Genomic DNA, 21,758 nt, shown 5'->3' on the forward strand with positions numbered 1-21,758 from the left:
AGATATCACGATACGGACTTCAAACCAGTTTTGGACGATATATTGAGAGATTGCCCAGGCCTAAAGTTAGGACCAGACCTGGTGCAGACCACCTTCCTGCTTAACCGGTGCGTGAAACCCTCGGTTTCAGAGAGCCCGTGAAGCTGTCCTAACAAGCCGCCCCAGCGGGGAGGGAGGCAGTGCAGGAGAGAGCCCTTCGGAAACAGCTACAGCCACTCCAGGAATCGCAGAAGTGAGTCACCCTCTCGATTCAAATTCAAATGCAGACCTTGCCTTCTTCCCTTCCAGCCTCCAGGAAGGCCAGAGATAAGCAGTTCATGGAAGGCCAGAGAGCTCCTCTCAAACCTTTATGCGCTGCCTGAACAGGACCACATTAAAGTGATTTAATCACAGGGGTGGCTACATCAGGCGCATCATTAAAAACAGTTACGAGCCCAGTTACGGGTAGGTAGCTGTGTTGGTCTGGCGTAGTCGAAACAAAATAAAAAAAATTCCTCCCAGTAGCACCTTAGAGACCAACTAAGTTTGCCATTGGTATGAGCTTTCTGAATTGGTATCTGAAGAAGTGTGCATGCACAAGAAAGCTCATACCAGTGACGAACTTGGTTGGTCTCTAAGGTGCTACTGGAAGGAATTTTTGTTTGTTTGTTTCGATGACGTCAGACCAACACGGCTACCTACCTGTCTAGAACTAATTTTACAATCATTTTGACATTTCAAAACTTGGCTTCTTTCCCCCTCTTTCTGCGGTTCCTTAAACTTATTTTTAATATCTGCTGCATGTCCAAACTGACTTAATTTGCTCATTTACTCCTCTTCTTTAACTTTAAACTCTTATGAAACTTCAGATTGTTACAATAGTCCTGCCATTGTTCTTATCTGCTCACAAGTTATCTGTGAGTATTCAATAAACCATTTCCATTCTTTTATATATATACTAGTTGACCCTTCCACGCATTGCTGTGGGTTATCCCTGTGGCTGCCCCCACCCTGTGACGATCCATGACGCGTTGCTGTGCCCAGGAAAGGGGGAGGATGTGTCCGTTTCCCCCTGGACTACGTGTTTTTTCCTCCTCCCGCCCAGTGGTTGTGTCTCATCCCTGTGATTACTCCTATCCTGTAGTGACCCATGAGGTATCCCGTCCCCCCCCCTCCCCACACCCTGTGGCTCCCCCCACCCAGGGCTCCACTCGGGATAGTATTTAAAGGGCTGTAGAGCTGAGGCCTAGTCTGTAAAGTGGAGCCGAGGCCTAGTCTGTAGGCTGTAAAGTAGAGGCGAGGCCTAATCTGTGAAGTAGGGTCGAGGCCTAGTCTGTAGGCTGTAAATTAGAGCTGAGGCCTAGTCTGTGGGCTGTAAAGTAGAGCCAAGGCCTAGTGTGTAGGCTGTAAATTAAAGCTGAGGCCTAGTCTGTGGGCTGTAAATTAGAGCCAAGGCCTAGTGTGTAGGCTGTAAATTAAAGCTGAGGCCTAGTCTGTAGGCTGTGAAGTAGAGCCGAGGCCTAGTTTGTAAAGTAGAGCCGAGGCCTAGTTTGTAGGTTTTAAAGTAAAGTAGAGGTGAGGCCTAGTCTGTCAGCCTTGGCAGGGGGGAGGGGGGCAGATGGGGGAAGAGATGCTTGGAGGAAGATGCACAGGTGGTGAAATTGAGCAGAGAAGGAGGGATGTCCAGAATAGAGGCATTACCAGTGTGATTATAGCACTTGGCGAATGGTCATCAAATTGCAGAGCTGGAAAGGGATCCCCAGGGGCCATCTAGTCCAACCCCCTGCAATGCAGGAATCTCAGCTACAGCATCCATGATGGCCACCCAACCTCTGCTTCAAAACCTCCAAGGAAGGAGAGTCCATCACCTCCCAAGGGAGACTGTTCCACTGCTGAACAGCTCTAACTGTCAGAAAGTTCTTCCTGATGTCGAGTCAGAATCTCCTTTCTTGTAACTTGAAGCCATGGGTTCGAGTCCTACTCTCCAGAGCGGAAGAAAACGAGCTTGCTCCATCTTCCGCGTGTTAGCCCTTGAGATATTTGAAGATTGCTCTCATACCTCCTCTTTTCCAGGCTAAACACGTCTAGCTCCTTCAACCGTTCCTCATCAGGCTTGGTTCCCAGATCCTTGATCACACTATGCAACATAACCAGTGTGGCTAATAGCCACCGGTAGCCTCGCCCTCCTCCTTGCGTAAGCAGCTGACCCTCCCACATCTCCCTCAGCTATTAAAGGTTCAGCTGTGACTCCTGCATTGCAGGGGGTTGGGCTGGATGACCTCTGGGGGACCCTTCCAACTCGACGATTCTACAATCAGCCATCGAGCCGTGCTCTTTGCATTGCACCTGCTCCCCTTATTTCTCCAGACTCTATCTCCCCCTCCCCCCCAAAAAAATACCCTCTCTGGGCTTCGGCATCAGCCGTACGACGCACAATAGTCTTGCTTGCGCAAAGCCCCAGGAATTCCAGGCACAGCTGATTAGCTCCCTGACCCTGCAGTTCATCCAATTAGGTTATTGAATAAGCCTCCATCTCAATCACATTTCGAGGGCTCGGGCTCAGGAGCTGGCTGCATGACTCACCGTCGCCGGCAGCCGACATCTGGGAAGAAAACGACTCCGGATCAAAAGTGTCGCCTGCCGACAGATCCACAAGGCCTTGGCGGCAGATGGGTTCCTCGCGAAGGACACTGGAGGAGGCTCAAAATCTTCTGTTGGCTGAGCTCCAGCCGTGAATGCGGCTCGACGGCAACCTTGGACCGAGCTTTGCCAGGAAGGTCTGACTGCTCCTGGAGAGGTCTGGGTCTCCGGAGGTCAGCCCCGGTGGGCAGGCACCCAATTCTCTGTTCAGGAGAGGTGCCCATGTGGGAATGGAAAAGCCAGCATCTCTCAGCCGAGCCTACCTCGCAGGGTGGTTGTGAAGGTGTCACTATCTTGCAGCAAGGTTTCAAGTGCATACCAAAACATCATGATTTGGGTTGGGGGTGGGGTCAGTCTGGATGATGCCCTGAGTTCCTTCCAATGTTTGAGGTCCTGTGCCCAAGGTAAAGGTAAAGGGACCCCTGACCATTAGGTCCAGTCGTGACCGACTCTGGGGTTGCGCGCTCATCTCGCATGATTGGCCGAGGGAGCCGGCGTATAGCTTCCAGGTCATGTGGCCAGCATGACAAAGCCGCTTCTGGCAAACCAGAGCAGCACATGGAAATGCCGTTTACCTTCCCGCTGTAGCGGTTCCTATTTATCTACTTGCATTTTGATGTGCTTTCGAACTGCTAGGTTGGCAGGAGCTGGGACCAAGCAACGGGAGCTCACCCCGTCACCCCGTCACAGGGATTCGAACTGCCGACCTTCTGATCAGCAAGCCCTAGGCTCAGTGGTTTAACCACAGCACCACCTGGGTGCCCAAGGAAGGTTGTAATCTAACAAAGGATGTTGCTCTGCTGGTCAGACATGTTTATTTGTAGGTCTTTTTCTTCTTTGGCGATCCCTCGTAGCCGAGTAAGATTGTCTTCCATAAACACGGTTTTAACAATGAGTCCATAAGTGACTGTGGAGGCCAAATCTGGATCCACACGTCCTTCCACAGTGGGGACACAGGTTTCCGGGCGGGAGTTGATCAAGGTGTGGATTTGCCAAGCGTGCCTTCCTCTTAGCACGTTTCTCCCTTGAGTCCTGAGTTCGAGCATCTTCAAAGCCCATGACACCTTTGGTAAAAGGCTGTTCTCCAACTGGAGCGCTCGCAGGCCAGTGTTTCCCAGTTGCCAGTGTTTATACTACATTTTTAAAGATTTGCCTTGAGAGCATCATTGAACCTCTTTTGTTTTCCATTTATCTGAAGAATTGTGCATGCATACAAAAGCTTACACTCAGAACAAACTTTGTTGGTCTCTAGGGTGCTACTGGACATTTTTTTAAAAAATTTATTCATTTATTCCATTTTTAAGTTTGGAATAGAGTAGTTGCTTTGGAAGACGACAATCAGGCATCTGCAGAATATTTGCAGGACAATGGCCTTCGCTGGCCACTTCAGTATCCTCAACAGCATCCCCAAAGAATAAGCTGGGTTGCAAGAGCTGCCACTGAGCGAGAGTACTCTTCAGGCGAAGGCCTGGGCCTTGCCTCCAGTCCCCTCACCGATCTGCTGGGTAGGAGAACGAGAGCAAGAGAGTTGTGCTGTTTAAGAACAGTTTTGGTTTAAGAACGGACTTCCGGAACAGATTAAGTTCGTAAACCGAGGTACCACTGTATTCTAAAGACACCAGTCTCATCTGACCTTCATTCCAGGGAAACTGGAGCCTGGGAGCCCTGGACACTCTCTCAGACATTGTGCAACAGCTAGTTTAACGCAACTGAAGTGGATCGAAGTGCTCTGCCACACGGCACAACAAAATCTGCTTCAAAAAGCAAAACAGCTGGACGTTTTGCGGTTTGGAAAAGCGAGAGGCCAGCCAGTGACTCATGTGGGGAGATGTGTAAACATGCCACAAGCAAGTCAAGACGGAGGGCAGAGGGCATGCTCGGAGTTGTATAAGCACCCCACAAACAAATCACGACAAATGTCAACACCAGATGTAACCCAACATCCTGCAAAGCTCTGTGCAGACAAATGAGGATGAATGCTCACTAAATAGGTCAGCTGGAGAGCCCATCGAAAACTGCCTTTTCCTTGCCTGGGAAGGAGTTGGGGACCCAGGCATCCTGAGACCTTCCCATTGCTGCTGCACCCCATTACCACCCCCTGAGGCTGGCTGGCCAAATTCCATGTTCCATGCAGACATATTGTTTATCAAAGGAAAATATCCACAGAGCCAAAGCTCTCTGAAATAATGTCCTCCCCACCACCACCACCTTGCCCTTGTAATGCTCCAGACATGAGAAATATGACACGGGGGGGGTGCACCCCTTCCTATGCCCCTGCCCACACTGACTGACAGGAGCTCTCTGGGGTCTCTCCCACCCTACCTGGGAGGACTGAACCTGGGACCCTCTGAACGCTGCTCTACCACTGAACTACGGTCCCGTCCAATACTCAGAATGCCTTTTGAGAAAGCTCTGGGTGTTTGCCTGTTTTATTCCTCTAGTTCTGAATTTGCAGAAACAGAGTTTCCTAGTTTGCAAAAGGTGTGGGATTCAGCCCCTCTACCCACCCACCCACAGCAAGCAAGAGTCCTGCTTTGGAGAAACTCATGCCCCACGGGAAAGGGGGAGGGGGGAATAGGATTCAAAAGGCGACAAAGCAATTTGGGAGTCAACTCAGAGGCAAGTCCCCCGGCAGAGTCAGAAAGCGTCTTCGGAGACCCAGCCGAGTCTTTTGTTCCCCACCTTCAGCCAATCCGATCTGGCATCCTCCCTCCCCTCTTATAAAAGCATCAGGGTCAGGCTGAGGCGGCACAGGTGAGCTTGCTTAGCAACAAGATGCTGGTTTGTGCAGGAGGGCTGTTGTTGCCTTGGATGAAAAGCACTTAGCCTGCTGGCAAGGTGAAGGGCGGCCCAAATGGTGAATGCTGGCATTCTGAACAATCTTTTCATGAGGTCAAAACGGGTTGCTCGGAGAGGCACCGTTGTGTGCAGGTGTGGGCGGCGATTGCCCGCTTCTGCGCATGTGCAAACAGCGACCGTCACTCCTGCGCACGTGCGAACGGCGGCAAACCCACCGGTTACTTCTGGGTTTGCCGTGGATGTTCAGCAAAATGGACGCAAGCAGAGGCGGACGTAAGAAGAGGTTTGACTGTACAACATTTTCCAAGTACAGTGGTACCTCGGGTTAAGAACTTAATTCGTTCTGGAGGTCCGTTCTTAACCTGAAACTGTTCTTAACCTGAGGTACCACTTTAGCTAATGGGGCCTCCCGCTGCCACCACCGCATGATTTCTGTTCTCATCCTGAAGCAAGTTCTTAACCCGAGGTACTATTTCTGGGTTAGCGGAGTCTGTAACCTGAAACATCTGTAACCCGAAGCGTCTTTAACCCGAGGTACCACTGTACTCTGGTTGAAACAATGGGGACGGGGGGAGAAGCTGGCCAGACCCTTCTAACGGGTGCAGCCTGGTTTGAATCCATCAGGTCCTCGCCTCTGGAGCAGAAGAAGGCAAGCTTGCTCCATCTTCCATATGGCAGCCCTTCAGAGAAGTGAAGATGGCTCTCAGATCACCTCTCCTCTCCTCCTGTCAGGGACTGGGCAGAGGAGGAATGGTGAATGCTGCCTCCCCATCCTGACCCTTCCAAGGAGGAGGAGGAGGAGGAGGAGGAGGAGGAGGAGGAGGAGGAGGAGGAGGAGGAGGAGGAGGAGGAGGAGGAGGAGGAAGACGGTATAGATTTACAACAGGGGTTTGAGGGAGGTCGCACCTCAGAGGCAGATGAGGGGGAAAGTTGGGAAATCATGGGGCAGCCGGAACAACGCCCGGCTGAAACATTGTCATTAGAAAACATCCCAGACCCTCCATCACCCAGAACCCAGGAAGCCTTAAAAGTAGGAGGACAAAGAACTCAAAGACAGAAGGCATGTAGCAGCACCCATAGAAGTGATGAATGAGGAAGTGGGAGAGACGGTGGGGGGTGGAAATTCACTCGGGACAACACCATTATCCAAGAGGCTGGGTTCTATAGCCTCTCTCTGTAAAGACTGAAATAAAAAAAGGACGGTAAGAAACTTTTCCTTGTCTTTATACTTTCCTGGGCAACCAGCTGGGAGCCGCTGACAGAATCCTGACATCTCCAGGCTAAACATGCCCAGCTCGTCACAGCCGTTCCCCATAAGGTTTGGTTTCCAAATCCTTGATCATCTGGGTCGCCTTCCAAGTCCTCCCAAAGGTGGTCTCATATGCCTGCACAGTGCAAATAAACGCCCCGCTTGCCATGCTGAAGTCACCTTGCCGACAAAGGTCCGTATAGTTAAAGCTTTGGTTTTCCCAGTAGTGATATATGGAAGTGAGAGCTGGACCATAAAGAAGGCTGATCGCCGAAGAATTGATGCTTTTGAATTGTGGTGCTGGAGGAGACTCTTGAGAGTCCCATGGACTGCAAGAAGATCAAACCGATCCATTCTGAAGCAAATCAGCCCTGAGTGCTCCCTGTAAGGACAGATCCTGAAGCTGAGGCTCCAATACTTTGGCCACCTCATGAGAAGAGAAGAATCCTTGGAAAAGACCCTGGTGTTGGGAAAGATGGAGGGCACTAGGAGAAGGGGACGACAGAGGATGAGATGGTTGGACAGTGTTCTCGAAGCTACCAACATGAGTTTGACCAAACTGCGGGAGGCAGTGCAAGACAGGAGTGCCTGGCGTGCTCTGGTCCATGGGGTCACGAAGAGTCGGACACGACTAAACGACTAAACAAATATACAAGGTAGTTTGCAAGACGGAGAAACAGCAAAATATTATTCCTGCAGGGGGTTGAAGCAGATGGGCAACTCTATGATTTTGTGATTCTATGAAATAAGCAACAAAGATGGCACACCCCATAAGAATCCGATCCAATGCAAATAAGTTGTAATAAAACTTGTATCAGATAAAGAAATATTCAATAATCCATCTAGAATATGCAAAGCTCGTGTAGCCATGCCTTACACCTGCTGTGCCTTGCCTTGATGACGGGCTGCACTCACTGATGCCTTAAAGCTTTTAGCAGAAGACTTTATTCCGAGTCTGAATCCTGCATCCAGAGGGAGGGAGGATGCAAGTTCCCCACTCCCAGAAATAAATAACAAGAACAAAATCCCATTTTCCCCTCCCTCTTCTTCCCTCCCACTTCCCCAAACGAAAGAAACTCAAAGAATTGGTGAAGCTTACCTTCCCATTGGGACTGGCTTTCTTGAACACCCTGAAAAACAAGAGGGGAAGGAAAAGGTGAGTGAGGGGGAATGAGAGAGAGACCTTCAGCACACAGGAACTAATGTGCAAAGCACAGAATCGTAGAGTTGGAAGGGAATCATAGAATCATAGAGTTGGAAGAGACCACAAGGGCCATCCAGTCCAACCCCCTGCCAAGCAGGAAACACCATCAAAGCATTCATGACATATGCCTGTCAAGCCTCTGCTTAAAGACCTCCAAAGAAGGAGACTCCACCACACTCCTTGGTAGCGAATTCCACTGTCGAACAGCTCTTACTGTCAGGAGGTTCTTCCTAATGTTTAGGTGGAATCTTCTTTCTTGTAGTTTGAATCCATTGCTCCGTGTCCGCTTCTCTGGAGCAGCAGAAAACAACCTTTCTCCCTCCTCTATATGACATCCGTTTATATATTTGAACATGGCTATCATATCACCCCTTAACCTTCTCTTCTCCAGGCTAAACATACCCAGCTCCCTAAGCCGTTCCTCATAAGGCATTGTTTCCAGGCCTTTGACCGTTTTGGTTGCCCTCCTCTGGACACGTTCCAGCTTGTCAGTATCCTTCTTGAACTGTGGTACCCAGAACTGGACACAGTACTCCAGGTGAGGTCTGACCAGAGCAGAATACAGTGGAACTATTACTTCCCTTGATCTAGATGCTATACTCCTATTGATGCAGCCCAGAATTGCATTGGCTTTTTTAGCTGCTGCATCACACTGTTGACTAAACCGAGGGTCATCTAGTCCAACCCCCTGCAATGCAGGAATCTCAGCTAAAGCAGCCATGACAGATGGCCATCCAACCTCTGCTTAACATTCTCCAAGGAAGGAGAGTCCAGCCCTTTCCACTGTCGAACAGCTCTCTAATTGGAATCCCTTTTCCTGTAACTTGAAGCCATTGGTTCGAGTCCTAACCTCCAGAGCAGGAGAAAACAAACTTTCCCCCTCTTCCATGTGACAGCCCTTGAGATATATGAAGATGGCCATCCTGTCCCCTCTCAGTCTATTCTTTCGCAGGCTAAACATACCCAGGTCCTTCAACCGTTCCTCATAAGGTTTGGATGCCACTCGCTTCATAATCTTAGTTGCACTCCTCTGCACAGCTTCCAGCTTATCAACATACTTCCTAAATTGTGGTTCCCCCCATTTGGACACAGTATTCCAGGTGTGGTCTGAGGAAGGCAGAATAGAATTGGACTATGACTTCCCCTGACCCGGGCACACAATACTTCTGTTGACGCAGCCCATAATAGCATTAGCCTTTTTTGCTGCTGCATCACACGGCTGACTCTTCCTAAGCCTGTGCTCCACCAAGACCCATAGATCCTGTTCACAAATCCCAAAAATACACATAGAATTCCCTGACTGGGTAATGTGCTTGAACTTTTACCCCATCGCTTGCTTGCTTGCTTGCCCAGTTGATGAGGACATAAGAACAGCTTTGTTCAAAAATTTAAAACTTTCAGCCGACACATATAGTGGATTATTAGATGTTTAGGAAGTTGAGGTAGTTCTCATCTGTTTTAGTATTTCAACTTTTCTAAGTTTTAAAGTATGGCTGTAAATTTTTTCTGGTGTTTGTTATTGTTAAATCTTCATGTGAGCTGTTTGTGTGTGTGAATTTTCTGAAATAAATAAGTGATCAACTTTCTATTAGGTCCCTATAACATTTCTGAGTGGGCAGCCCATTTTGCCATTACAGTGGCAATTCTGAGAAAGGTTTGCATGGATGATAAGTGGAGCTCATTTTTATAGGACAGAATGCCTGGTTTGAATCATTATTTCAACTTTTGCAGTGTATTTTATCTTGTTTTTATGCATCTTGCTTTGCAGCCGCTTCGGCTGCACAAATAAAGAAAATTGAATAATAGGAGGAGGCAGGCGCACAGAATCCCCTGACCTGCCAAAGCCTCTCCATTCAGCTCAATGGAGGGACCCAATCCACTCCTCGCTTTGAGAGAAGTCGACCAGGGCTGCGGCATGCACACCGTCCCTCTGAGAGCCCAGAGAGCTACAACCGGAGCAACTGATTTCTTAAGTTGTACATTTAAAAAACAACACCACCTGACCCCAGTTTGACTCCAATACAGATTCCAACACTCTGTGATTTCTGCATTGCAGGGGGTTGGACTAGATGACCACTGGGGATCCCCGCCCAACTCTTCGATTCTACGACATCCCTGACTGCGGTAATGAGAGTGGTAATGCGAGATTCAAGCTGAGATTTCCATCGTTAAGTGACAAGCTTTGCCGAGCAGGCAAATGAACGAGCATCCTGCACTGGTGGCAATCTAGTTTGTCCTCGTTACTGCTGTGCGGTAAATGACAGCCAGGGATTTCCCTCTGGAGTTTTCCATTCCTCCGTTGCCATCAGCAAATCTAAACCTCCTGCACAAGCCAGCCGCCGCTGCCACCAAACCCAACCTGGTGCCTCCCAGGTGATTCAGGGCTGATAAAAGGAAGAAGCGCCCTTCTTTGTGCAGCGCACAAACTATGGAACTCCCTGCCACAGGAGGTAGCGACGGCCACCAACATGGATGTTTTTGACAGAGGAGGAGGCGAATCCATGGAGGAGGAGAGGGCTTTCAGTGGCTACTAGCCAGGATGGCTAGGCTCCATCTCCATGGTAATAGGGAGGAACACTTCTAAATACCAGTTGCTGGGAACCGCAGGAGGAGAGAGCTGCTCTCGTGCTCAGATCCTGCTTGTGGGCATCTGGGTGGCCACTGTGAGATGCCGAACGAGATTGGCCGTTGTCAATACAACAGTACAATACAACCAACCAAACCCCTGTGTTGCAACACTGATGTGAATCAAAAACAGAGCAGCACGTGACCATATGCAACCATGCAATATCAACAGATTAGACAACTGGGCCAAAGCAAACAAGATGAATTTTAACAAGGAGAAATGTAAAGTACTACACTTGGGCAAAAAAATGAAAGGCACAAATTCAGGATGGGAGACACCTGGCTTGAGAGCAGTACATGTGAAAAGGATCTAGGAATCCTGGTAGACCACAAACTTGACATGAGTCAACAGTGTGATGCAGCAGCTAAAAAGCCAATGCAATTCTGGGCTGCATCAATAGAAGTATAGTGTCTAGATAGGCCAATATAGATGTGTGCAGTCCCCAGATCAAGAGACTTTTCGTCTTTCATTTTTCAAAGCTCTTAACTGGTCATCTGAACAAGCCAGATATTTAGCAGAGAATCTATCACAGTCAGTCCATCATTTGAAAAATAAGACTTTAGAGCCGCAACCTTGGATTAAGAAGACATTTGCCATCTGGCTTATATAGCTGAGTTTGGCTTATATAGCTGGCTTATATAGCTGTCATCTGGCTTATATAGCTGAGTTTCTAACACTGCCCTGGAAGTTCTGAACTACAGTTCTAGTGGATTTACAGTACATTGTGCTGACTGCTTCCCAGGGCAGCAGCCCCTGCCAACCTGATGCCCGCCAGAGGTTTTGTAGTCCAAAACATCTGGAGGATGCCAGGATGGAAAAGGAAGCGAAGACACTGAAGAAACTGACCACACCAGAAAATACTGACCCCCACCCCACCCCGACCAACTATGATTCATTGATCATTTTAATCTGCAGCTTGCCTTATCCCGAAGATGCACGCAAGCATTTTATATTTTTATTGCTATTCATTTATTTATCACATGCATAAATCGCATTTCCGTCCGTGCCCTGTGGGGTGATTTGCAACTTAAAATAATGGCACAAACTATCTCATTCTCTCCTTCTTGTTTACCACCCCCCACCACCCCCACCAGCTTCCCTTTCCTCTACCGTCCGGCCTGCGCCCAAACATTTAGAAATAACCGTATCACCTTTTAAAACACGCACTTAAATGCAACCTTTGGGGGAACCATTTGCAAGCAAATGCAAAAGCAGGACGGCAGGGACTTCAGGGCGAACGCCTCATCCCAAGTGATCGAGGGGGCGGAGAAGTTTGCAAAATTATGCCTTGCGTGAAGAAAGCGGACAGATAAATGCCCCCCTCCCCCATTACGCTGGAACTCACGAGCCTCTACATGAAGCTGAATGTTGGAAGATTCAAGACAGAGAGAAGGAAGGAGTTCCTTTACGCAGCGCACAGTTAAACTACGGAACTCCCCCCCACTGGAAGCAGGGATGGCCACTCAACCTAGATGGCTTCAAAAGGCAAATTTGTGGAGGAGGAGGGGGCTGTCAGGGGCTACTACCGGTAGCTGCTATGGCTATCTCTGCCTCCACAGCAGAAAAGCATTTAGGGCAGCGCGCAGGGCCGGATTTACCAGTAGGTTTGATGAAGTGCTCTGGTTTCTGCCAGGGTGTCCTGTTGCGCCAGAAGCAGTTTAGTCCTGCTGGCCACATGACCCGGAAAGCTGTCTGTGGACAAACGCCGGCTCCCTCGGCCTGAAAGCGAGATGAGCGCCGCAACCCCATGGTCACCTTTGACTGGTCTTAGCTGTCCAGGGTTCTCTTTACCTTTTACCTTACTCTGGTTGGTCCCGGTGAGAACGGGATGCTGGACTAGAAGATAAATAGGTACCACTCCGGCGGGAAGGTAAACGGCATTTCCGTGCACTGCTCTGGTTCGCCAGAAGCGGCTTAGTCCTGCTGGCCACATGACCCAGAAGCTGTACGCCGGCTCCCTCGGCCAGTAAAGCGAGATGAGCGCCGCAACCCCAGAGTCATTCACGACAGGAGCTAACGGTCAGGGGTCCCTTTACCTTTAAGCAAGCAGCTTACATCAGCACAGAAGAAATGAAACTGCGAGCAACTCCTGCACCAGGAGATCATTTTCCCATGAATGGCAGGTGCATTTCTAGAGAATGGTTTTATCGACTGATTAAAAACACTTCTGCCCTGGAGGATAAGACGATTGGTGGCTCCTAGCCACAACGGCGATGCTCTCCTTTCGCTTTCGGAGGCAGCAATGTTTTGGAAGGTTGCTGGAAATGGCAGGAGGGGAGAGGGGTCTACACTTGGCTCCTGCTTGCAGGCTTTCCATATTTTTGGGAATTTGGTTGGCCACTGTGAGAACAGGATGCTGGACTAGAAGGGGCCTTCAACTGCAGGTCTCTGCTTACGACTGTATCCAGCCTCTCAATCAATCAATCAAAATCCAAGGAGTCAAACACCTCCACGTGTCAAAAGTTCAAACCAATCCATCTACAATGCACACAATTTGAAATGCACACACAAACAAAACCGAAAAGGAGACCAACAGTAACATTATACAGTGGCACCTTGGTTCTTAAACGCCTTGGGACTCAAACAACTTGGAACCCAAACACTGCAAATCCGGAAGTAAGTGTTTCGTTTTGCGAACTTTTTTTGGAAGCTGAACGTGCTCCATTTTGAGTGTTACGCTTCCGATTTGAGTGCCACACATCCGTTTTGAGTGCTACGCTGAGGTCTGTCTTTGCTCTTTATTTTGCTTTTTTGCGACTTTTTTGTTTTGCTTTTGTGACTGTGTGGAACCCAGTTCAGCTACTGATTGATTGATTGATTGTGTGACTGCAGTACATTGTTTATTGCTTTCATTTTATAAATCAATGGTCTCATTAGAGAGTAAAATTCATGTTAAATTGCTATTTTAGGGGTTGTTTTAAAAAGTCTGGAACGGATTAATCCATTTAGCATTACTTTCTATGGGAAAACGCACCTTGGTTTTGGAACGCTTTGGTTTTGGAATGGACTTCTGGAACGGATTAAGTTTGAGAACCAAGGTACCACTGTATATACAAGACCAAACAAAGAACATTCACCACAATATAGCTCAGTTGGTACAGCATGAGACTCTTAATCTCAGGGTTGCGGGTTCAAGTCCCAAATTGGGCAAAAGATTCCTGCTAATAATAATAATAATAATAATAATAATAATAATAATAATAATAAATTATTTATACCCCGCCCATCTGGCTGGGTTTCCCCAGCCACTCTGGGCGGCTTCCAACAGAAAAATAAAACACAATAATCTATTAAACATTAAAAGCCTCCCTAAACAGGGCTGCCTTCAGATGTCTTCTAAAAGTCTGGTAATTGTTTTCATTTTGGACATCTGTTGGGAGGGCGTTCCACAGGGCAGGCGCCACCACCGAGAAGGCCCTCTGCCTAGTTCCCTGCAACTTGGCTTCTCGCAACGAGGGAACCGCCAGATGGCCCTCGGTGCTGGACCTCAGTGTCCGGGCAGAACGATGGGGGTGGAGACGCTCCTTCAGGTATACTGGACCGAGGCCATTTAGGGCTTTCAAGGTCAGCACCAACACTTTGAATTGTGCTCAGAAACGTACTGGGAGCCAATGTAAATCTTTCAAGACCGGTGTTATGTGGTCTCGGCGGCCGCTCCCAGTCACCAGTCTAGCTGCCGCATTCTGGATTAGTTGTAGTTTCCGAGTCACCTTCAAAGGTAGCCCCACGCAGAGCGCATTGCAGTAGTCCAAGCGGGAGATAACCAGAGCACGCACCACTCTGGGGAGACAGTCTGCGGGCAGGGAGGGTCTCAGCCTGCGTACCAGATGGAGCTGGTAGACAGCTGCCCTGGACACAGAATTGACCTGCGCCTCCATGGACAGCTGTGAGTCCAAAATGACCCCCAGGCTGCGCACCTGGTCCTTCAGGGGCAGAGTTACCCCATTCAGAACACTCCTGCATTGCAAGGGGTTGGACTAGATGACCCTTGTTGTCCTTTCCAACTCTACACTTCTATGATTCTATTATTTTAAACACCACAGGAGATTAAAATCTGCTTCACCTTTCGCCTTAGCCCCAGTAAAGTAGGCGGCAAGCAAGGCTCCCTAGGGAAAGCGCTCCTTAATTGATGGCGCCACCACCGAGAAGGTCATGCTCCCCCAGTTGCTACCAGCCTGAGCCTGAAAGCAGAGGTGCCCGTGGTGGGTCTGCGGTCGAGGTCTTAATGAACAGTCCTGCTCATAAAAAAATTCCTTCAGTAGCACCTTAAAGACCAACTAAGTTTTTATTTTGGTATGAGCTTTCGTGTGCATGCACACTTCTTCAGATACCAGATATCTGAAGAAGTGTGCATGCACACGAAAGCTCATACCAAAATAAAAACTTAGTTGGTCTTTAAGGTGCTACTGAAGGAATTTTTTTATTTTACTTCGATCCAGACCAACACGGCTACCTACCTGTAACCAGTCCTGCTCATGTGGGATTTCTTAAGTATTACCTCATTTCCTAGGGCCTGTGCAATCCCAAAGATGAACATAGGTAAATTCCATTTCTGCTCTAAGGCAGCCTTTCCCAACCCAGTGCCCTCCAGATGTTGCCAGACTATAACTTGCCGCCGCCACCCCAGCCAGAACAGGTGCTGGAAGATGAAGTTCAGCAAGATCTGGGTGGGAGCACCATGTTGGGAAAAGCTGCCCTAGGAAAAAACATACAGTTAGTTCTTTTCTTATGGAGAACGTGTCTTAGGTCCAATAAACTCTCTCTCCCCCTTTTTCCTTCTCTCTCCTTCTCCCTCTGTCTTTCTTTCTCTCTCTCTCTTTCTTTCTCTTGTACTCTAGCTCAGAAAATGCATTAATAAAAAGCAAAAAGACTCTCATGGCGGAAGGGTGTTGTTTTCGAAGCGCTCCCCTCCCCCATTTGAAGAGCTTGCTGGATAGCTCATCCACCCAAGTGAACAAGGATTTTACCAAAACAGAAACCTACTGTTTAAGAAAAGAAAAGAAAACTCTTTTTTAAGTTTCCAAAACTGCACAGCACGAGAGAGGACCACCCTGAGCGCCACCCAGCAGTGATGTCACAGATACTGCCCAATAGCACCCTCACCCCACCCCACCCCCAAGGAGGTAGTGGCCCAATGACATCGTTAGGTCCTTAAGACTTCAGGTGCCTCTCAAGGTGATACTACCCTCCCCTACACACACAAAAACCCAAACCCTCTTCATTCCCCGGGGGACAGCTGCGGGGGACGGAAAGCAAATTGCAACTGATGCATCTCAGTGAGTAAGAAAAAGGAACCACTGCTCTGGGAAAATGAATCTGCTGTACCGGTGCTGTGGCTCCCTTCTCGGGGAACGATTTTCTTTGACTGGGCTCTGGCTGCGGCGGCATCCTCTGATCTCGTCCCCGCGCAATCCCTTACCGTTTCGTCAAGTCTTCTGCAACCATGTTCCTGAAGACTCCATCCCTGCCTTTGAAGCAAACGGGGGACTTGTTAGCCGAATCTCCCTGTGCCCCCTTCATCTGGGCTCTCCGGCTTGCCAAGTGAGCAGCCGGCAGCAGTCACGACAGAGGGAGAGAGAGAGAGAAATCTGTTCCTTGACTGGGTCTCCAGGGTGCCTTCCCAGATCCACGGAAAGCTCTCGGCTGGAACGCCAAGGGCGAGGTATTCGGGAAGGCAAGCGCCGCAGCAGGCCGGGATGCAAGCAAGCAAGCAGCCGTTTCCCAGCCCGCGGGACGGTGCAAAGGAAATCCCGCTATTATGCATCACAACCCAGCTGCTTCCAGAGAAACACGAAAAAAAACCACCGGCCACAGCCCAAGAGGCAGCCGGATGTTTCAAAAGCAAGATGGCATTCCATGTCTCTGCAGCTTCAGAGGGAAGCAGGGAATCTGCCTCCCGCCGAGTCAGACCACTGGTCCATCAAGCTCCATACTGTCTACCCTGACTGGCAGCAGCTCTGGGTTTCCTCCCAGCCCTACCTGGGACCTCCTGCTTCTGAAACAGAGGCTTTGCCAGCTCAATACTCTGAGCTGGCACGAGACATTTTGCTTTGTCCAAAGGAATCAGCAAATAGTCCAGTTTAGGTTTCTCTCAGTTTCCCATTTTTTTCCAATCTTTATTTCCACATCAGGTTTCAAATGGCGGGGCACAGGGAAATTTGCCAGTGTTTTCCTGCTAATTTCTAACACGCACCACTTATTGCATGCCGTTTGCCCTAATGTAAACACTTTTGCAGCACAGTTTCCTCCAAAATACAGTGGCACCTCGGTTTTCAAACGTAATCCGTTCCAGAAGACCGTTCGACTTCCGAAACATTCGTTAACTGAAGCATTTACTCACGAAAGCATTTACTTACGGAAAACTCAATACGGAAGCTGCGTGGCACGTTTTACTTCCAAAAAGCATTCGAAAACTGAAGCAGTTACTTCTGGGTTTTTGGCATTCAAAAAGCAAAACTGGAAGGGACTTTTTTAATTTTGTTTCGAAAACCGAAACGTTCGACTTCCGAGATGTTCAAAAACCAGGGTGCCACTGTAATGTGGTTTTGTATGTCGCTTTCACAAGCACTGATAAGCACACTTTACCTTAGCGCATGCATTTGGGACACGTTCCTTGGAGAACGATGAAACAAATTTGGAGAAGCACCAGGGAGTCTCTGGCTCCCTTACAGGTTTGGATCAGGTGAGTTAGCCTTCGGGTGCAAACTGATGAAAATTTCTCCCTCCATTCCTAGATAATGTCCACCAGGCTGTGTTGACTAGTAGAGGCAGTTCCCTAGCAGGTTCCCCCTCCCCAATGACCCACTGAGACCCTTTTATCTGGAGTTGCCTTCAGGGAATGAACTTTAACATGAGCCAACAGTGTGATGCAGCAGTAGCAGCAACAGCCAAGAAAAAAAGCTAATGTAATTATAGGATGCACCAACAGAGGTCCAGGGTTCAAATCCTCACTCTGTCATGAAGCTCCCTGGGTGACCTTGGGCCGGCCACTGCCTCTCAGCCTAACCTACCTCACAGGGTTGTTGTGGGGATGAGACAAGGGAGGAGAGAAGGACAAGCAACTTGGAGAAAAAGGTGGGATATAAACAAACAAACAAGGAACCCAAGGAAGTTGTATTACAGTGTTTCTCCAACTGGGGGGTCTTCTCCAGCCATTGTTGGACTACAACACCCACCATCCCTAGCTAGCAGGACCAGTGGTCAGGGATGATGTGAGTTGTAGTTCAACAGCAGCAGGAGACCCCAAAGTTGGGGAATTACTGGCTGGCAAGCAAGTGTTCAGGAGGAAAAGGCTCTACCTGGGGATGCTGCCGGGGACTGACCCTGCCACCCTCTTGCTCTACCAATGAGCCATGCAGTTGGAAAATGGAGTTTCCTAATTATTTGCAATAAAGCATTGCTTCCCCTCCCTGCACGGGCATCATTTGTTCCCAGCAAAATTGCTCGCATGGAATGGATGGTTATTCCTTGCGGGGTGTCATGTTTTAGTTATGGTCCCATGAATTTTTCATTGCCGTGCTCCCTCTCTCTCTTGCACGGCACTCCCCCCTCCCCAAATAAGAATCAGACCGACTCGAGTCAATCATTAGCGCAACCTCCCTAAGAAATCGAAGACGCTAATGAGGTTGGGTGCCCATCAAGGCGAGGGGACTCCCTCTCCCCATCTGGAATCCCCCCCAAACAGAAACAGCCACACACACCCCATACCTGGCCGAAAGGGGGAGATGGATGAATTGGGGGAGGAGCAGAGGCAGGGAGGGGGTACCCCTGCTGAGACTCCTCCCAGGGAGGGGTGTCAAAGCCCTGCAGTTGCCATGACAGCCGCAGCTGTTTCCCTACCAGGGAGCTCATTAAGGAAGCTCTTTGCCATGCAAATTAGCAGCAAGACAAAGGCATCCGAGGGCAAGGATGGGGAATGGGGAAGAGACCCGGTTCGGTTCCGTTTTGGCAGAGGGGACAATTTGGGGTGTGGATCCAGCGTGTGGCATTTGGAGACTCATAGAATTGTAGTCTCAGAATGGTTATCTAGTCCAAACTCTTGCAAGGCAGGCAACGTTTGCCCAATGTGGGGATCGAAGCCATTACCCTGAAGGGAGCTGAGAACCTCCAAACTTAAGAAAAGCCAGCTGGATCAGGCCCAGGGAGGCCCGTCTTGTCCAGCATCCTGTTCTCACAGTGGCCAACCAGGTGCTCATTACAGGGAGCCCCTGCAAGCAGGATTCGAGCCCCCAAACCCTCTCCCACTGTACAACAGCTCTTACGGCCAGAAAGTTCTTCCTGGCGTTTAATCGGAATCTCCTTTCTTGTCACTTGAATCCATTGGTTCGGGTCGTACCATCCAGAACAGGAGAAAAACCAGCTTGCTCCATCTATGTGACAAGCCTTTAGATACTCAGAGATGGCTAACTTATATGCAGAATTCATCATGCGAAAGGCTGGGCTGGATGAATCCCAAGCCGGAGTTAAGATTGCCAGAAGAAATATCAACAACCTCAGGTATGCAGACGACACAACCTTGATGGCAGAAAGTGAGAAAGAATTAAAGAACCTTTTAACGAGGGTGAAAGAGGAGAGCGCAAAATATGGTCTGAAGCTCAACATCAAAAAAACCAAAATCATGGCCACTGGTCCCATCACTTCCTGGCAAATAGAAGGGGAAGAAATGGAGGCAGTGAGAGATTTTACTTTCTTGGGCTCCTTGATCACTGCAGATGGTGACAGCAGCCACGAAATTAAAAGACGCCTGCTTCTTGGGAGAAAAGCAATGACAAACCTAGACAGCATCTTAAAAAGCAGAGACATCACCTTGCCGACAAAGGTCCGTATAGTTAAAGCTATGGTTTTCTCAATGTATGGAAGTGAGAGCTGGACCATAAAGAAGGCCGATCGCTGAAGAATTGATGCTTTTGAGTTATGGTGCTGGAGGAGACTCTTGAGAGTCCCATGGACTGCAAGAAGATCAAACCTATCCATTCTGAAGGAAATCAGCCCTGAGTGCTCACTGGAAGGACAGATCGTGAAGCTGAGGCTCCAATACTTTGGCCACCTCATGAGAAGAGAAGAATCCTTGGAAAAGACCCTGATGTTGGGAAAGATTGAGGGCACTAGGAGAAGGGGACGACAGAGGACGAGATGCTTGGACAGTGTTCTCGAAGCTACAAACATGAGTTTGACCAAACTGCGGGAGGCAGTGCAAGACAGGAGTGCCTGGTGTACGCTGGTCCATGGGGTCACGAAGAGTCGGACACGACTAAACGACTAAACAACAACAACAATCATATCTCCTCTCAGTCTCTTCTTTTCTAGGCTTAACATACCCAGTTCCTTGAACCACTCCTTACAAGGCTTGTTTTCCAGATACCTGATCATCTTGGTCACCCTCCTCTGCCCACCACCTTCCAGCTTGACAATATCCTTCTTAAACTGTGGTACCCAGAACTGGACACAGTATTCCGGGTGTGGTCTGACCAAAGCAGAATAGAGCAGGACTATGACTTCCCTCGATTGGCACTCGATTGGCATTAACTTTTTTTGCTCCTACATCACCCTGTGAAGATGGCCAATAAGCCAGGCAATATTACTTGGGAATATAGTATAGCCTTATCCTTGCTATGCGCAAGGCATCGTCCCTCTGCGCTCCTCTGTCTCTTCTTGTAGAAACTCATCTTTTAACACGTTGTCCATTTTCCAACGGCAGGACTTCAAAGCCTTTGCAGCCTGCGTGGCGGCTGGTCTGCGCATCCTTATCTATGTTCCTTAAATCATTTCTCCACCTTCGCTAAAGCCTTGTTAATATCCACCAGAGGATGAACAGGCGCAGCTATCGTCTTAAGCAGCTCGTTACAAACCAGGAATCTATAAAAGAAAGTTGCAGATGCTTCACGGAGCCCCTTATCACACAACTAACAGCCAGACGTTCACCATTGCTGAAGCACCAGGGTTTATAAAAGAAGAGGCACCAGGGCAGAAGCTGAAAGTCCATTACTTTCAATCCAACAGGCGGGAAGTATGTCTGACTCCCCGGTAAAGGGGGGTGGGAACCCTGTGTGTGCTTTGAAGTCGTGCTGAGCCACCCTGTTAAGATTTCCCGATAGAAAGTATTCCTCTGAAATCTTTTTTTGGGGGGAGCTCCCAAATGTCTAGTTTGTCCCCGAGAGTGCTGTTTTGCGAGAAAAAGCATGCTGAAATGGCAGCAGGCAGGGTCTAACTTAGAATCTTGGAATTGCAGAGCTGGAAGGGACCCAAAGGTCATCTAGTCCAACCCCCTGCCATGTAGTAATTGTGACTAACCAACTCCCTGCAACGCAAATTGACACAAGGCATATCGGGACTTGGCCTGTGGGTGAGATTTCGGGGGGGGGGGACTCTGGAGAATATGAAGTAATGTCTCTCCCGCCTCCTTTCCAGCCAGATGTGATCAGAGACGGAGTCCTAGAACTGCAGTGTTCCAGATGGTGTACCCAGTGGTCATCTAGTCCAACCCCCTACAATGCAAGAACCACAGCTAAAGAATCCCCAACAGCTGGCCACCAAACCTCTTCTGAAAAAAAACCCCAAGGAAGGAAAGTCCAGCACCTTCCAAGGGAGTCAACAGATGCACAGAGAAATTTTGCTAGGCTTGTCTCAGTGTGTGTGTGTGTGTGTGTGTGTGTGTGTGTGTAGGCTGCAGCAGGGCGAGTCTTCCAAAACATGCTAGTGAGGGGTGAGGGTGAGGGGCAATGAGGACAGGACAGAAGTGCTGGGACAAAGTGGCTTCTTGAGGTTTGCCAGCGATGCCACCCTCCCCTGCCGGCTCCCGCATTACGCGCCCTGCCTGGCACCTCCCATTGGCCCTGGATGGAGAGTGTGTAAAACCTCAACCTCGCAGCAGGAGGAAGAGGAAGGCGGCTGCTCGGAACTCTCAGCGGCCCGCCAACGCGACAGCGCGCCTCTGAGAGCGTGCAGAGCGCTGCGCCCTCCCCACCCACAGCGGAGGCTCCCCAAGGGAAAATGCACATCCTGGGTATTGTGGCTTTGTTTTGCACCCCTCGACACCCCACCTGAGGTGCTTCTACTTGGACACAAGTTGAGTGGAGGACTCGATGCGCCACCCTCGCCTTCTGCCGGCTCTGTGCTGGGGCGATGGGGCGCGTGCCCACAGAGAGGGCTCTGAGTGCCCCCTGTGGCACGCACACCATAGGTTCGCCACCACTGGGCTAGACCAGGGGTCAGCAAACGTTTTCAGCAGGGGGCTGATCCACTGTCCCTCAAACAGGCTAGAC

At 49.3% G+C, this 21,758-nt stretch overlaps 1 protein-coding gene across 3 annotated transcripts in view; it reads right to left on the bottom strand.

Annotated features, from left to right (window-relative positions):
* The window catches only part of ARRB1 (arrestin beta 1), a 111,977-nt gene that overhangs the window by 33,579 nt on the left and 56,640 nt on the right, over positions 1-21,758 (bottom strand). For 2 of the 3 annotated variants that reach the window (XM_060273992.2, XM_088668891.1), the window contains exon 2: positions 7,767-7,797. In XM_060273992.2, coding sequence (XP_060129975.1) covers positions 7,767-7,797 — 31 coding nt within the window. Of the gene's footprint in view, positions 1-7,766; positions 7,798-15,916; positions 16,141-21,758 lie in introns of those variants that run through there. The other variant, XM_060273991.2, reaches the window with a different exon arrangement.

This window comes from Zootoca vivipara, chromosome 4 (genome assembly GCF_965207765.1).
Source record: "Zootoca vivipara chromosome 4, rZooViv2.hap1.1, whole genome shotgun sequence".
NCBI classification, from domain to species: domain Eukaryota; kingdom Metazoa; phylum Chordata; class Lepidosauria; order Squamata; family Lacertidae; genus Zootoca; species Zootoca vivipara.